At 39.3% G+C, this 13429-nt stretch overlaps 1 protein-coding gene across 1 annotated transcript in view; it reads right to left on the reverse strand.

Annotated features, from left to right (window-relative positions):
• Nucleotides 1-13429, reverse strand: part of wdr27 (WD repeat domain 27) — a 292507-nt gene that overhangs the window by 204585 nt on the left and 74493 nt on the right. Inside the window, exon 17 of the mRNA XM_072266892.1 lies at nt 5811-5900. Within this exon, the coding sequence (XP_072122993.1) occupies nt 5811-5900 (90 nt within the window). The remainder of the gene's footprint in view (nt 1-5810; nt 5901-13429) is intronic.

Below are 13429 nucleotides of genomic sequence, written 5' to 3' on the forward strand. Positions count from 1 at the left end.
GAACTCATGGGCTTTTCCCTTCAGTACTGTATGATATTTAGGAAATTCAGCAATGATGATAACATTGTGATAATCTAAACTAGAAGATAATTAGTTTGCAGGATATTAGGATCCTTATCCTTAGTCATAGAGGTCATGGGACTTATGGGACTCACTAAGTTGGACTTGGGCATCATGTAGGGAACACGGGCTACTTGTAAAATTTGGCAATAGTGCTAATCAAACCAACATCTTTATTGTGGACACTTTCTGCTCTCATGAGTGTCATTTCAAATCCACCAATTCAGTACATAAAACTACAATGGTTAAATTTGCTTTCTGCGTAATCACATTAAAAGTAATAATTAAGAAAGAAATTAGAGAGAAGTAAGAATCTGTTTTTGTCATGAAATGTTATATCATTTATGTATGCTTCCAAACAGCTTCTCAGGAACATCTTATTAATACTTAAATTTTAAGCGTTATGATCTGCTTGCAGTATTTCATAAATAGAGATCCATCAAATGATTTTGTAACAAAGCTCTTTCGCCACCTTTTGACATTGAGACCCAGTCTAAGTTGCTAATGTAATACTGACCTAGGTTGCTAGGCTTAAAATTGCCTGAAATACTCATGACCAGAAAGAAATATTCTTCCAGTCAATAACTGTTCTGACAATGTTGATGCAAAGTAGGAAATTGAGAAATAGTTTTCACATTAAGCTTTCCATTAAAAATACTGACAGTAGGATTTCCACCTCCCCCAAACCAAATATCCGGACTGATGAAGAGAATTCATAATGGAATGTAAAAACTTACCAATTTAGCTAATAAAATGGCAGAGAGACAGGAATGATAAAGGAAGAAAAACAAAGCTCACACACGAGATTCTGCAGATGTTGGAAAATCCAGAAGAACACATACAAAATGCTGGAGGAACTCAGTACCTATGGAAAGGAATAAAGAGTTGATGTTTCGGGCTGAGACCTTAATCAAGACTGGAAAGGAAGAGGGAAGGCAGAAAAAGAAGGTGGGGGGGAGGGGAAGGATATAAGCAAGAACGTGATAGGTGAAGTCCGATGAGGGGGAAGATAGGTGGATGGGGGAGAGTTATCAAGAAGCTGGGAGGTGATAGGTGGAAAAGGTAAAGGGCTGATGAAGGAATCTCAGAGAAGAGGAGAGTGCACCATGGGTGAAAGGAAAGCAGGAAGGGCACCAGAGAGAGGTGATGGGCAGGTGAGAACAGAAGAGGTAAGAGGGAAGCCAAAATGGGGAATGGAAAAAAAGAGAAGAGAAGGGGGAAGAAATACATGGAAGTTAAAGAAATCAATGTTCATGGTGTTAAGTTTGATGCAACTCAGATGAAATATGAGATGTTGGTCCTCCATCCTGAGAGTGGCTCATTGTGGCAGTAGAGGAGGCCATGGAACAAGGTGTCACAAAGAGAATGAGGATCTGAATTAAAATGGCTGGCCACTGAAAAATACTGCTTGTTGCAGACAGAGCAAAGGTGCTTGGCAAAGTGGTTCCCCCGTCTATGTTGGGTCTCACCAATGTAGAGTTCGTCACACTGGGAGCACCAGATCCTGTAGGTGACCCCGACAGACTCGCAGGTGAAGTGTTGCCTCACCTGGAAGGACAGTTTGGGGGTCTTGAATGGAAGTGAGGGAGGTGAATGGGCAGGTGTAGCACTTCTTCCATTTGAAATCAAACCTGAAGTACTTTGGGAAACTTTGCTATGTTCAATAATGGATACAAATTCTCAACGAAATCCAACAGCTTTTGATCTGAACACAGATTACAGGTTTTGCACTGGAAATTAAATTTGACACCACAATGAGATATTTCAGTTTTGTCACCTTGAGAATTTGCCAAAAGTATAGTAACATTCAAATACTTAAACCAGTTGCCTGATGCCCCAACCTCTGCAAGTTCAACAGAGGGATTAATTCCTGAAATTTCTACACAAATGGCAAAGGAAGGAATCAGGATCAAACTTGCGACTGTCATAAGACCATAAGACACAGGAGCAGAATTAGGCCATTCAGCCCATCCAGTTTACTCCACAATTTCATCATGGCTGATCCCAGATCCCAGCCAACCCCATACACCTACCTTCTCACCATAACTTTTGATGTCCTGACCAATCAGTAAACTATCAACTTTCACTTTAAATATACTCACAGTCTTGGCCTTGACAGCTGTCTGTGGCAAGGCATTCCATAGATTCACTACTCTCTAGCTAAAAAATATCCCTCCTTAGCTCAGTTCTAAAGGGTCATCCCTGAACTTTGAGGCCATGCCTCTAGTTCTGGACCATAGGAAATATCCTCTCCACATCCACTTTATCTAGTGCTTTCAACATTTGGTTAGTTTCAATGAGATCCCCCAGCATTCTTCTAAATTCCAGTCAGTACAGACCCAAAGCTGCCAAACGCTTCTCATATGTTAACCATTTTATTCCCAGAATCATCCTCATGAACTTCCTCTGGACTCTCTCCAATGACAACACATCTTTTCTGTGATATGGGGTCCAAAACAGTTGACAAAACTCCAAATGCAGACTGGCTAGCGTCTTCTAAAGCCTCAGCATTATCTCCTTGTTTTTATATTCTATTCCCCTTGAAATGAATGCCAACATCACATTTAGCAATAGTATGCACTATTGTTCCCTTTACTAAAATGCATTATCTAACATTTCTCAACACTGTATTCCATCTGCCACTTTTTGCCTATTCTTCCAATTTATCTAAGTGGTTCTGCTATTGCTTCCTCAGCACTATCTACCCCTCCACCTATCTTCGTATTATTCGCAAACTTTGCCACAAAGCCATCAGTTCTATTATCTAAATCACTGACAGACAAAGTGAAAAGTAGCAGTCCCAATACTGATCCCTGAGGACCTGGCAGCCAAACAGAAAAGGCCTCCCTTATTCCAAACAACAGGAATTCTGCAGATGCTGGAAATTCAAGGAACACACATCAAAGTTGCTGGTGAACGCAGCAGGCCAGGCAGCATCTGTAGGAAGAGGTGCAGTTGACGTTTCAGGCCCCTGCTGCGTTCACCAGCAACTTTGATGTGTGTTGCTCCCTTATTCCAATTCACTGCCGCCAGCCTGTCAGCTATTCCTCTACCTGTGCCAGTAACTTTCCTGTAATGCCATAGGATTTTATCTTGTTAAGCAGCCTCATGTGTGCCACCTTATTAAATGCCTTCTGAAAATCCAAGTAAATGGCATCCATTGCCTCTCCTTTGCCCAGCCAGCTTGTTACATCCTTGAAGAACTCTAACAGATTTGTCAGGCAAGATTTCCTTTTACAGAAATCTTGCTAACTTTGACTTGTTTTGTCATTAGTCTCCATGTACCCCAAAACCTCATCCAGGGAAGTTTGGCCAGGTGGATTCAGAATTGGCTTGCCTGCAGAAGGCAGAGGGTCATGGTGGAGGGAGTACATTTAGACTGGAGGATTGTAACTAGTGGTGTCCCACAAGGATCTGTTCTGGGACCTCTACTTTTCGTGATTTTTATTAACGACCTGGATGTGGGAGTAGAAGGGTGGGTTGGCAAGTTTGCAGACGACACAAAGGTTGGTGGTGGTGTAGATAGCGTAGAAGATTGTCGAAGATTGCAGAGAGACATTGATAGGATGCAGAAGTGGGCTGAGAAGTGGCAGATGGAGTTCAACCCGGAGAAGTGTGAGGTGGTACACTTTGGAAGGACAAACTCGAAGGCAGAGTACAAAGTAAATGGCAGGATACTTGGTAGTGTGGAGGAGCAGAGGGATCTGGGGGTACATGTTCACAGATCCCTGAAAGTTGCCTCACAGGTGGATAGGGCAGTTAAGAAAGCCTGTGGGGTGTTAGCTTTCATAAGTCGAGGGATAGAGTTTAAGAGTTGCGATGTAATGATGCAGCTCTATAAAACTCTGGTTAGGCTACACTTGGAGTACTGTGTCCAGTTCTGGTCGCCTCACTATAGGAAGGATGTGGAAGCATTGGAAAGGATACAGAGGAGATTCACCAGGATGCTGCCTGGTTTAGAGAGTATGCATTATGATCAGAGATTAAGGGAGTTAGGGCTTTACTCTTTGGAGAGAAGGAGGATGACAGGAGACATGATAGAGGTATACAAGATAATAAGAGGAATGGATAGAGTGAATAGCCAGCGCCTCTTCTCCAGGGCATCACTGCTCAGTACAAGAGGACATGGCTTTAAGGTAAGGGGTGGGAAGTTCAAGGGAAATAGTGAGGATTCAAGATAGGGGGACTCAAGAGGAAGGTTTTTTTACTCAGAGACTGATTGGTGCGTGGAATGCACTGCCTGATTCAGTGGTGGAAGCAGATACACGAGTGAAACTTAAGCGACTACTAGACAGGTATACAGAGGAATTTAAGGTGGGGGGTTATATGGGAGACAGGGTTTGAGGGTCGGCACAACATTGTGGGCCAAAGGGCCTGTACTGTGCTGTACTATTCTATGTTCTATGTTCTGTGTTTAATAATAAACTCCAACACTTTACCAACGACTGAGGTTAGGCTAACTGGCCGATAGTTTCCTTTCTTTTGCCTACCTCACTTCTTAATGAGTGGAGTGACATTTGCAATACTCCAGTCCTCTGGAACCATGCCAGAATCAAATGATTCTTGAAAAATCATGACCAATGCATCAGTTAGCTCTTCAGTAATCTCTTTCAGAACTCTGGTATGTAGTCCATCTGCTCCTTGACACTCACAGACCTCTGACACACAGCTAATATCTTCCACAGTGAAGATTGATGCAAAGTACTTTTCAAATTCATTGGCTATTTCTTTGTTCCCCATTACTACCTCACCAGCATCATTTTCCAGTGGTCCAATATCAATTCTCACCTCAATTTTACTCCTTATATAACTGAAAAAACTTTTGGTATCTTGCTTTATATTATTGGCTAGTCTACCCTCATCTTTCATCTTTTCCCTTCTTATGGCTTTTTTCAGTTGCCTTTTGTTGGTTTTTAAAACTTCCCAATCATCCAATGTCCCACTCACTTTTGCAACATTAAATGCCCTTTCCCTGGCATTTATGCAGTCTCTTGTCAGCCACGGTTGCCTAGCCCTGCTATTTGAGAACTTCTGTGGGACATATCTATCCTGCACCTTGTGAACTATTCACAGAAACTTCAGCCACCGCTAATCTGCCATCATCCCCACCAGTATCCTCCTCCAATCCAGCTGGGCAAGCTCCTCTCTCATGCCTCTGTAATTTCCTTCATTCCATTGTGAAACGGATACATCTGACTCATGCTTCTCCTTCTCAAATTGCAGTATGAATTCAATCATGTTATGACCACTGTCTCCGAAGACTTCCTTCACCCTATGCTGCCTAATAAAATCTGGACTATTATGCTAGCCTTTCCCCAAGTAGACTCGAGCACAAGTTGCTCTAAAAAGCCACCTTGTAGGCATTCAACAAATTTCCTCTCTTGCGATCCAACACCAACCTGATTTTTCCAATCCCCTCTTGCATATTGAAATCATCTAAATAACTACACACTATATTGCCTGGGACCCATCAAGTTTTGGTCCCGTCCAGTTTAAGTGGGTCAAACTGATGTTACATGATTATGAAGTGTTGCATTTCATATTGGTGTTCATGTGTTGGAGAAGGAAAATCCAATCATTACATGCAAAAGTACGACTGTGTGTAAAACAGATGTCAACTAGAGTGTGGGTATATTCTGGCAAGCTTTATGAAGCTTCAAAATGTTTACTCACATTTCATTGGCAGAATAATAGACAAGTCAATTTAATGCCTCTTTATATTTTTTAAAAATCTTAGTCACAGTTGTTACCTGTAAAAACAGCTGGGGATCCACTTAGTGAAGCATTATAAACTAGCATGGATTTGTCAGCCAATCCAACAGCCAGTAACTTTCCATCCCCTGAAAATGAGAGCAATTGGAAACAAAATAAATTTCAATACCTGATATAAGTTCTCACAAGTGTCCATTACAATCATGGCATTACTATATACATTTTTATTTTCATTCACAAGTATAAAATGTGAATGAGAATTTTAAAAAGTATATAATTAAAAGATGACTATTAAAAGATTAAAAGTACCTTAAAGAGGGAAGTCAGGAGGATCTGGTATGTAATGTTAAGGAAAATCACATTCTACAGCTATACTAATAGAATAACCAGGGAAAGGATAGGCCCCCCTTATAGATCAGCAGGGCTTCCTACTATTCAAGCTGCAGGAGATGAGTGAAATTTTTAATGAATATTTCCCCTCCTTGTTTATAATGAGAAAATCACAGGTGTTCAAAAGATCAGGGAAACAAGTAGAGATGTTTTGGAGGAGACTCATATTTTCCTGCAGCTTTTATAGCATTAAAGGCATGAAGGTGGATAAAGCCCCAAGGTCTGACCAAGGGCATTCTTGGACATTGTGGGAGGCTAGAAAGGAAAATGCAGAAGGTGACGGGTTAACCAGTGTTCAGTTCACTTTAGCGCTGAATTGACTCCGCAGCTGTGGCCTGCAACCATCGGCATTTGTCTCAGTGCTGAACTGGCTCCATGCCTCTGGCCTGCAGCCATCAGGCTCCTGGAGTGGCTTCATTCACTTCAGCACCAAACTGGCTCCGTGGCTATGGCCTGCAACCATTGGCACTCACCTCAGCACTGAACTGGCTCCGTGGCTGTGGACTCACTTTTTGTGACTCTAGTTAATGCTCTCTGTTGTTTACTTTTTATTGTTTGCACAATTTGTTCTTTTCTTTCTCCAGACATTGGGTATTTGACAGTCTTTAGTGTGTAGGTTTCTTTGTCTTTCTTTATTTTGTGGCTGCCTATAAGAAGACAAATCTCAATATACGTACTTTGAATGTCCACACATTGATACCGAAGATCGGAGCCCAAACGTTGATCGGCAGTCCAAAAGTCAAGGCCCAAATGGTTGAAGCCTGGGCACTGGAGTCCTGGAGGCCTGGGAATGGAGGATTGTACATGTGTGTGGGATGGTGGGTGGGAGGGAAAGGTATTGTTCTACTGTTGTTTTGGTGCTTGTGTACTCTGCCGAGCACTGTGGGTGTGCTATGGTAGTGCCAAAATGTGTAGCCCTAGGCTCATCTTTAGGTGTGTTGGATGTTAAAGCAAATAACACATTTCATAGTGTTTCCGTGTGCATGTGATAAATCTGAAGCAATGAGATGAAATTAATTGCATGAAAATTCTTGACTTGAACATTGCATCCCAGTCAATGTGGGTCAACCAAACGACTTCCGTGCTGCACAGCTTTATGTCAGTAGTAAACTGACTGCTCTTTAGAGGCAATATATACATCAGGATAAATATTATTAACGTATTAAAAAAAGGTAATCATCTAGCAGGAAGTATAGAGATCTTAGGTCCAACACCACCAGGTTCAGGAACCGCTATTAGCCTACAACCATCAAGCTCCTGAACCAGCATGGATAACTTCACTCACACTATGAACTAATTTTACAGTCTGCAGCCAAGAGAAAATATGCAGATGCTGGGAATCAAAGTAATACACACAAAATGCTGGAGGAACTCAGCAGGCTAGGCAAAATCTATGAAAAAGAGTAACAGTTGATGTTTTGGGCTAAAAGACTGTTTATTCTTTTCTAACAAGGATTTCTTCAAGTTCTTGGAGAGGCAAATCACTTTTTTTTTGAAGAGAATACAGTGGAGAAGACTTCTAGCCTTGTCATATGGGATGCCTTTAAAGCATTTATTAGAGGACAAAACATTTCTTATACTGCAAGCGTTAAGAAAAAATCTAATAAAGAGAGAATTAATTTAGCCAATCAGCTGAAACGATTAGATGAAGAATATGCTTTGACTTCAAATCCTGTTTTATATAAAAGACGGGTTGAAATTAAAACTAAATATGATTTTTTATTAACATACCCTATTGAAACTCAACTCTTAAGGATAAAAGTCAATTTTATATTCATGGAGATAAAACAAGTAAATTATTGGCTAACCAAATTAAAACTTCTAGTGCTAAACAACAGATTAAAGAAATTTATAAAGCTAACAGTATTAGGACAACTGATCATTTAGAAATAAATGATACTTTTAGAGAATATTAGTCCAAACTTTATAGTTCTGATCTTCTTAAAGATAATACTGCAATGGATAATTTTTTAGACCAAATAAATTTCCCTATGCTTTCTGTTGATGACTGAAAACAGTTAGATCGATGTTTTTCTCATGAAAAAAATAGCCGAGGCTGTATGTTCACTGCATTCAGGGAAAGCTCCAGGTCCTGAAGGATTTTCTGGAGAATTTTATAAGGCTTTTTCTTCTTGGCTCATACCCCCTTTATGTTCAGTTTTTTCAGATACTTTTAAGTCAGGTAGGTTGCTGCAATCTTTTCACGAAGCTTCTATATCATTTATCCTTAAAAAAAATAAGAACCCAACTGAATGTTCTTCATATCGACCAATTTCCTTACTTAATGTTGATGCTAAAATTTTATCTAAAGTTCTGGCCTGTAGGATGGAAAATATCTTACCATCTATCATTTCTGATGATCAGACTGGTTTTATTAAAAATCGATATTCTCATTTTAATATTCGTCGATTATTAAACGTTATTTATTCTCCTTCTAAGGAGACATCTGAGTGTGTGATATCCTTAGATGCTGAGAAGGCTTTTGATCGGGTTGAATGCCATTATTTATTTAAAATCTTAGAAAAATTTAATTTTGGGTCCAACTTTATTCAATGGATTAAATTGCTGTATTTATCCCCTTTTGCTCGGGTTCTTACTAATTCTCAGAATTCTAAACCATTTGAACTTCAACGTGGAACCAGACAAGGTTGCCCTTTGAGTCCTTTGCTTTTTGACCTGGCTTTAGAACCTTTAGTTGTTGCTTTTCGAGAATCTAATGATATCACTGGTATTTTATGGAAGGGTACTATCCACAAAGTTTCACCTTATGCAGATGATTTATTGCTTTACATTTCGAATATCGAAACTTCATTACCTTCTGTGCTTTCTTTACTCTCTTGTCTTAGTCAGTTTTCTGGATAAAAACAGAACCTACACAAGAGTGAACTTTTTCCTTTCCATTAACTGATATTAACCTTCCTTTTAAAATTGTAAGAAACCAATTCACTTATTTGGGTGTAACAAGTACTAAGAATTATAAATACTTATTTAAAGAAAATTTTCTTACTTTATTAAATTATATAAAAAGAACAATATCAAATTGGTCGCCCCTTTCGTTATCATTGATTGGCCGAATTAATTCTATTAAAATGAATGTTTTACCTAAATTTATATACCTCTTTCAGGCATTACCTGCTTTTATTCCTAAATCCTTTTTTGACTCTCTGGACTCTATTTTATCATCCTACATATGGAAAAATAAACGTCCTCGATTGAATAAAGTCCATCTCCAGAAAGATAAAAAGCATGGAGGTTCAGCTTTACCAAATTTTAGGTTTTATTACTGGGCAGCTAATATATGGAATCTCACGTTTTGGTGATACTATATTAATCACGAGGACTGCCCCAGGTGGGTTTCTTTAGAAGCTAACTCGGTTAATAAATTTTCTATTATCTCCCTTTTGGGATCTTCACTTCCTTTATCCTTAAGTAAGATAACTGAAAAGGTGGTAGTCAAACATACTTTGAGGAGTTGGATACAATTTCCAAAACACTTTGGTTTATTGAGATTCTCCCTTTCTAGTCCCATTTTTAAAAATTATTTTTAAAGCCTTCAATGACCGATGTAGTTTTTAAACAATGGGAAAGATTGCGCATTACATGTTTCCGGGATCTGCTTGTGGGAGGAAGTCTTTCTTCGTTTGAACAGTTGTCAACTAAATATAGTTTACCAAAACCCTTTTTTTTCAGTATTACAAATTAGAGATTTTCTGTGATCTCAATTATATACATTTCCTAATAGTCCTGATAAGAATGCATTAGATGAAATTCCTAATACGAAATCATTCTATAATGGTTCAATATCCAATATTTAAAGATTCAAAGATTCAAAAAACTTTAGTCTTTCTAACCATACATCAGCTCTGCAGAGCAGTATAAGACAGCATTTCCCAGGAGCAGTGCAATCATAACATAACAAACACAACACTAAATAATAAACATAACAATACAACAGCCACATGTCAATTAAAATCAAGTTACAAGTGTCCAGTGCAAGTTAAAAGTGTCCAAAGCAGAGTCAAGTAGAGCAGCTATTTAGCAGTCTGACTGCCTGTGGGAGGAAGCTGTTTAGTAACCTTGTGGTTTTAGTTTTGATGCTCCTGTAACATTTGCCTGATGGCAGAAGAACAAACAGTTCATGGAGAGGGTGTGAGGGGTCTTTAATGATGTACCATGTCTTCTGGAGGCATCGACTCTGAAAGAGGTCTTGGACAGAAGGTAGGGAGACCCCAATAACCTTCTCTGCTCCCCTAACCACCTTCTGCAAGGCTTTTTTGTCGACAGCACTGCAGCTGGAGTACCAGGTTGTGATGTTAAAGGTCAGCACACTCTCAACCACGCCTCTGTAAAATGTAGTTAAGCTGTTAGTGGGGAGTGATGCTTGTTTAAGCTTCCTCAGAAAGTGCAGTTTCTGCTGGGCCCATTTCACAATCCCAGTGGTGTTCCTGGACCAGGTGAGATTGTCCGAGATCTGCACCCCAAGGAACTTGATGTTTTCCACTCTCTCCACTGTGGAGCCGCTGATGCTGAGGGGTGTGTGCTCAGGCTGAGACCGTCTGAAATCGACGATCATCTCCTTGGTTTTGGTGACATTAAGCATCAAGTTGTTATCACTGCACCAGCTCTCTATGTGTTTTACCTCCTCCCTGTACATTGTTTCATCATTTTTGCTGATGAGCCCCACCACTGTGGTATCATCTGCAAATTTAATGATCAGGTTCTCCTTGAATCTGGCTGCACAGTCATGTGTTAGCAGTGTAAACAGCAATGGGCTAAGCACACAGCCTTGTGTGGATCCAGTGCTCAGTGTGATGGAGTCAGAGATGTTCCTGTCAACACGGACTGACTGTGGTCTCTCTGTCAAGAAATCCAGAATCCAGCGACACATGGCAGTGCTGAGGCCAAGCAGCGACAGTTTCTCCACTAGCCTCTGCGGGATGATGGTGTTGAACGCTGAACTGAAATCAATGTACAGGATTCTGGCATAAGTGTCTTTGTTGTCCCAGTGAGAGAGAACTGTGTGCAGTGTGATGGACATTGCGTCCTCCGTAGAACGATTTGGATGATAAGCAAACTGTAGAGGATCCAGCGATGAGGGGAGGCTGGCTGTGACATGAGGCTATGATTATGATATGTTGTCGGGAATGAGAAATGATTCTTTACACAAAATTAAAAATCTTTGGGAACAAGATTTAAAGACCTCAATTTCTGAAGAAACTTGGAATGAGATTTTTAAATTGGTTAATACTTCATCGTTATGTGCTCGTCATCCCCTTCTACAATTTAAAGTGGTTCAGAGGGCTTATATGACCAAGGATAAGTTATCTCATTTTTATAGGGATATATCTCCCTACTGTGATAGGTGTAACAATGGAGAAGCTTCACATATTCATATGTTTTGGACGTGCCCAAGTCTTGGAAAATATTGCAAGGAAGTATTCCAAACTTTTTCTGTACTTTAAAGTAAATTTTAAGCCTAATCCTGTGACTGCCCTATTTGGTATTGTTGAAAGGAAAGGTATCATTTCGAAGACATCTGATCTGTACATTCAGGCTTTTATCTCTCTTATGGCTAGAAGGGCGCTTTTGTTTAAACGGAAGAATGCTGTTCTGCCTAATCATGTTCAGTGGTTACCAGATGTTTAGGCATGCCTAAATTTAGAAAAGATTCGTTGTTCAATTTCTGAATCTAACCAAGATTTTCAAAATTTGTGGGAGCTGTTTTTAAATTATTTTCATAATCTTTGACTTCTTGTTAAAGTACAGAAGTTGGTTAATAGTATATTTTATTATCTGATAAGTTTTTTTTCTTTTTTCTCCCCCAAACAGCTTCAACTTTGGTAGTGGGTATAGATGTTTTTTTTAATAAAATTATTTATATTCTAATATACGAATTAATCTAATCTATATGAATATAGACTAAGGAGTTTGTTAATGTGATTCAATATTCTGTATCTGGTATTATTATATTTTTTTTGTTTTATAATATGTATTCTCTTGAATTCTGTATTCTTCTATATAGAAATCAATAAAAAATATTGGAAAAGAAAGAAAAGGAACAGTGACAGGAAGGCAACAGTAACTCAAATAATTACACATTATAACAATGGTGAGCAGAACATCTCTGAAAACACATGTCAAATCTTGAAGTATATGAGATACAGCAGCAAAAGACCATGAAGACACACTGAATTTAGTTACCTTGGTATTCAATGTTCCAGAAGTGTTTTCTCAGTAGTCAAATGAGTGTTTTTGGATTGTTGTTAAGCATTATATCCATGTCAAACTAGTGTCACTGGGCATCACAAAACAGTCAGGAAAGTCCGGGGGGCAGGAATGTAAAAATTTACTTCCATTTGCTTCACTTCAAGCAGGACAGCAAAAGAATAATTTTGGCACAATTTCTCCGTATACTAGCTCTGTTTATTTCTCTTGCTGCAAAGGCTGACAGCTCCACAATATCCATGTTTTGAAGAAAAATGTGAGTAGGAATATTTTCCATGTGGAAAGTGACATCATGAGAGGAACGCTGTTTCATTCGGCTGCATTCATGTGTGGTTGAATGATAATTAAACTTGATTTGATTTGATTTGAACTGAACAAATGCAAGGTAACCCATTGTTTTGGAAATGTCATACAAAACACATTGAATTTATTCTGGCTGGCAGAATCAATCTGTTCTCCCTCACACCTTGCTCAGTTAACAGTATAAATATGGTATACAGCTTAGCTTAATTTTCCACAGAGGTTTCCTGTATATTTCAGATGCAAGGAATTAGTAAATTATAAATGGCTGCACTAAAAGGCCTGGATGGAGTAAGGTGGCAGTGTGCTTTGTAGCAGCAGCCTCTCTGGGTCCAATAAATGGTGTCGTAGCTATGTACTGTGTTTTGCACCTTGGCCCCAGAGGAACAATGTTACAGTTAGCTGTGTAAATGGGCACGGTTGAATGACAATTAAAATTTGAACTTGTAATTACCTTATAAGCACAAAGAGATTCTGCAGATACTGGAAATCCGGAGCAACTCACACAAAATGCTGGAGGAACTCAGCAGGTCAGGCAGCATCTCTGGAAATGAATAAACAGTCATCCTGTTGAAGGATCTTGGCCTGAAACATCGACTGTTCATTCATTTCCATATATGCTGACAAACCTGCTGAGTTCCTACAGCATTTTGTATGTGCTGCTTTGCAATTACTTTAATCATGTTACAGTAGCCTTGTTCTTAATGACAGATTTCAATAGATAAATTCTATTTCTGGGCTT

The sequence above is a fragment of the Mobula birostris genome, chromosome 8 (assembly GCF_030028105.1).
Source record: "Mobula birostris isolate sMobBir1 chromosome 8, sMobBir1.hap1, whole genome shotgun sequence".
NCBI lineage: Eukaryota > Metazoa > Chordata > Chondrichthyes > Myliobatiformes > Myliobatidae > Mobula > Mobula birostris.